General features: G+C 48.9%; 1 protein-coding gene across 1 annotated transcript; it reads left to right on the top strand.

Annotated features, from left to right (window-relative positions):
• Positions 1–2,378: 2,378 nt before the first annotated feature.
• On the top strand, positions 2,379–3,128 carry olig4 (oligodendrocyte transcription factor 4; the record flags this gene model as incomplete). Its single annotated transcript, XM_079752399.1, has 1 exon — positions 2,379–3,128. One exon carries the CDS (start codon positions 2,379–2,381, stop codon positions 3,126–3,128), a length of 750 nt encoding a protein of 249 aa, XP_079608525.1.
• Positions 3,129–4,000: the final 872 nt, after the last annotated feature.

The following is a 4,000-nucleotide window of genomic DNA, read 5'->3' as shown; positions in this document are numbered from 1 at the left end:
GCTCCATATTTTATATATATATATATATTTTAATTAATTAAAATTAAAATTATGTGCGGGCCTGACTGAGTGAGGATGCGGGCCGTATGCAGCCTGCGGGCCGCCAGTTGCCCATCCCTGGTCTAAGACATACAGTATATTGGCCACCTAAGTGTTTTATTTTTTTTATTTCTCTCAACTATCTTAAATCTCTCAACCTTAGCCTTAAAGGTATTGGATCAACAGGTGGATGGCTGTAATGTATGTTAGGAGGGATTGAGGCAAGACGATTGAGGCAAGACGGAACAAACTGTGTTCAACAGTGTTTTCTGTTTTCCTGGCACATGGAAAAGTTGAGTTCCCACATTGGAGGGAACTGCCAAAGAAAAAACTTTAGAATTGTCCAGAAAACCACCTATAACTCTGCACTTCTATGCGTGTCACATACGGCACGGGGCTCTTTGAAAAAGGGAAAATCATGACAAAATACTTTTCTAGGTTTCCTTGTTGTCGTAATTAGTGTTTTATTCAGAGAGTGCTTAACGGTAATATGGGGGTGCAGGGGGTACTTATTAAGTTGTATTTACAACAGACGAGTGGGCTATTTTGTGAGGGTCCATTACTTACTTCCGCATTCAACATAGTAGCATGCATAATTAAAACTGTCTATGAAAGTTGAAAGTTTCCTCCCCTTTTGACACAAACAGTGGCCCCATTTCTGAGCCCGGTCGCGACACATGCTGTTGCTTTGCTTGTGTTGCTGTGCAGTTACTTTAATGAACGATCTGCGTTCCCTCAGGCACTCTTCTGTGTGTGAGTGTGTGTGTGTGTGTGTGGGGGGGGGCACTGCAGGAACTGAGAAAGTGAGACGGTGTAATTCCGGGTGCTTTACAGTTGGATTCGAAGGAAGACAATGCCTTGCCCACTCCTTAGTATCTCTTAAACTACCACCTCCCCTCTGCCAAGACCCCCCTGCCCTCCCCCCTCCCTACTCCCTGCCCTCCCCCCTCCCCTGGTGCTAGTGATGTGATTTCGCAGACTATTTGGGAGCTCGGTCGTACTGAATCTAGGCCCTATTGTCCGGACCCCCCAACCCCCTCACACCACCACCAGCACCCCATTTGAATTGTACCTAGTCTCCCATTAACACCGTTCCTGTCTATGTTCCAGCGCCACATAGTGTGCCTCATACCTTTCCCCAAACCTCGTCATGGATACCGTATGCTAATGAGGCAGCTCGGGCCGCTTTGAAGTGGCTCCGGGGCGCATGGCGGGTTATGATGATGCAGAGGTCCTCCGTTCCAGGACGCAGAGGTCTGAGGCTGATGCAGGCGGACCACGGGTTCACCTTCCGGGCTGCTTTCTGTGTGTTTCAAACTGAGAGTGATGAGATCTCCTACATGTAACATTCTCCTTCAACTTTTTTATGTATGGCTCAAATGATGGCTGAGTTTGTCAAATTCTGTGTAGTTTGGAAGACACTTTATGGTTTCTAAATGTTTTTTCTAATTCTGTTAAGATAAGACTTAGAAATCGTATTTGATACAAATATTTATTTAATCCATCAATCTATATTAATTGATAAACATTTCACGCAGTATTCTTGTGATGTATATTTTGGGCTTGTTTGTCGGGAAATTATTAAAATAACTTTTTTCAAACATTGGAATGGATAAACACATGCACAGATACATAAAGATGAAATAACTTTATTTTGGATACACCAATATTGTATGTTTTTAATACCATACTAGTATTTATATGTTTTATACTTTTATAACTATTATAACATCTTTACCTCTCAAGTAAGCAAGTGAAATTCCTTGTTTGGACTTTTTAAATGAGCGATCGACTGGGCGCTTTAACCACATGAAATATGATCCGTGTGCCTTAAAACAGCCATGTGAACACATCTCTTGCCTGGTTAATGTGTTAGGGGGTGGGAGACGGGTGATCGGGGGGGGGGGGGGGGGTTGAAGTGGAAAAGGGGGGGTTCTGGGAAGGCGGGCTGGGGGTGCATCGGCAGGAGGTGTGAGGGGGTGAAAGTGTGTCCCTTCTGCAATTGGCTGTGGGTTTAAGTATCTCATTATGCGCCCCCATTGTTCCTTTGTTGGCCCGGAGGTATAAATATGGGGCAGTAGGCCCAGAGGGCGACAGTTAAGGAAGACTCTCTCCTGTGAAAGAGACCCCATCAGCGGATTCAACACCGTAGAGCTCTGAGACAAGTTTAGCACGTCGACTCTAGAGAACCGAGGCCTTTTGAAGACCCTTACATCCTAAGAAGAATCTGTCACTCCTCTCTTCGTACGCCAATCTTTTGCTGAAGTCATTACCCACCACTTGGGTCCAGCTTCTTGTATTTTTGTTTGTATTTTGAGTCTTCTTCCGACCCTGACGAGATGGATTCAGACGCCGGCTCCACCTCCAGCCGCTCCTCGTCCCCAGACCTGATCGTGGACGATTCCGTCGGGAGCTTCTTTTCCAACAAGATGTTCCAGCAGTACTGCCAGGAGCAGCGGGCCGACCGGGAGTCCGGCCAGGCCGGCAGGAAGGACCGCTGCTCGGAGGGCGACCAGCACCAGAACGGCTCCGAGGGAGACAAGGAGGAGACGCAGGACCTCAGGCTGAAGGTGAACAGCCGGGAGCGGAAGAGGATGCACGACCTGAACCAGGCCATGGACGGCCTGAGAGAAGTCATGCCCTACGCCCAGGGCCCCTCCGTCCGCAAGCTGTCCAAGATCTCCACCCTGCTGCTGGCCCGCAACTACATCCTCATGCTGTCCGGCTCCCTGGACGAGATGAAGAAGCTGGTGGGGGACGTGTACGGCGCCCAGAGCCGCCCCTCGGCCCACCCCAGGATCAGCGGCCCGCCGCCCTCCCTCTCCCTGCCGCTGCACCCTCTGGCCCAGTCCCTGCACTCCCTGGTGGGCAGTGCCCCGCCGGCTCCCCCAGCCGCGGCCCCGGCGCCCCACTCGCCCCCCACGGCCAGCTTCCTGGGGTTCCACGCCCCGGTGCAGGGGCTCCTGAAGGACTCGCTGCACCTGAGCAGCTGCTACAGGCACTTCCCCGGGATGCCCTGCCCCTGCCCACTGTGCCAGCCCATGCCCACCCCGTCCTCGTCCTTGCACAGCCTGGCCATGATCAAGTGAGCAGGAGTTGCGTGTGACTGAACTTTATGGCTGCTCGCAGGAGGTTGTGACCTGGACTGATGTAATCCTGGCAGGGGCCAGAGCTTGTGAATATTGTATATATCCGTTGTTGTTGTTATGGAGACTGCTGCTATTTTTATACATGATCTCTTTGCTATGTTAAATTGAGAAGCTCAAAATGCACTAGGAATGTGTCAGATTGGCAAAAGATTGTTGCCTATAATTTATCTGATTCATGTGAGCTAAAGAAATGTTAACAAAAAGGTTGTGTCCAATGGAATGGGATTTCTATTTTCTTAAATTAAACTTTTGTCATAAAAATCCTTGTTTCTGTCATCCTGTGTTTAACACAATCCTTCACTTTTTAATTTTACCTTTTCACTTTATAATACCTTTTAGGTTCAAGGTATTATAAGAGATGTCAAACAGTTAAGCAACAACCTTTTACACAGAAGCAAGTACCGTACAAGGGAGAATGTAATCATCTGAATACTAATACTTCTTTAACTAGGCCCGGAGGGTTATTTTGACATAACAGCCGGGGAAGGGGAACCAGGGAAGTAAAAAAAAGAAGAAGCAGTCGCGTTGCTAACTAGGGAGCAGGGACAGAAGGGCCAGACAATGCCTCGGTCGAGGAGCTGAATGTGTTGTTTTGCAGCTTGGGGACCATCCATCTTCACCTCAACAGGGTGTAGGAGATGAAAGGATGACACAGGCGCCACTGCGTCGCGTCACTTTTGTCCAACGCGCCGGAGAGACATGGCCGTCTCTCGACCTGTCATCCCCGCGCCTGCAGGATTTGTCACTGTCCCCCGCTTCAAAGAGTAAACACGTAACTAGGGAAAATATGAATCACGGGAGGTGATGGGATG

This window comes from Pollachius pollachius, assembly GCF_949987615.1.
Source record: "Pollachius pollachius genome assembly, chromosome: 15".
In the NCBI taxonomy this organism is placed as follows: domain Eukaryota; kingdom Metazoa; phylum Chordata; class Actinopteri; order Gadiformes; family Gadidae; genus Pollachius; species Pollachius pollachius.
Note: the sequence above shows the minus strand (reverse complement) of the source record. Positions and strands in the feature narration are given on the sequence as shown.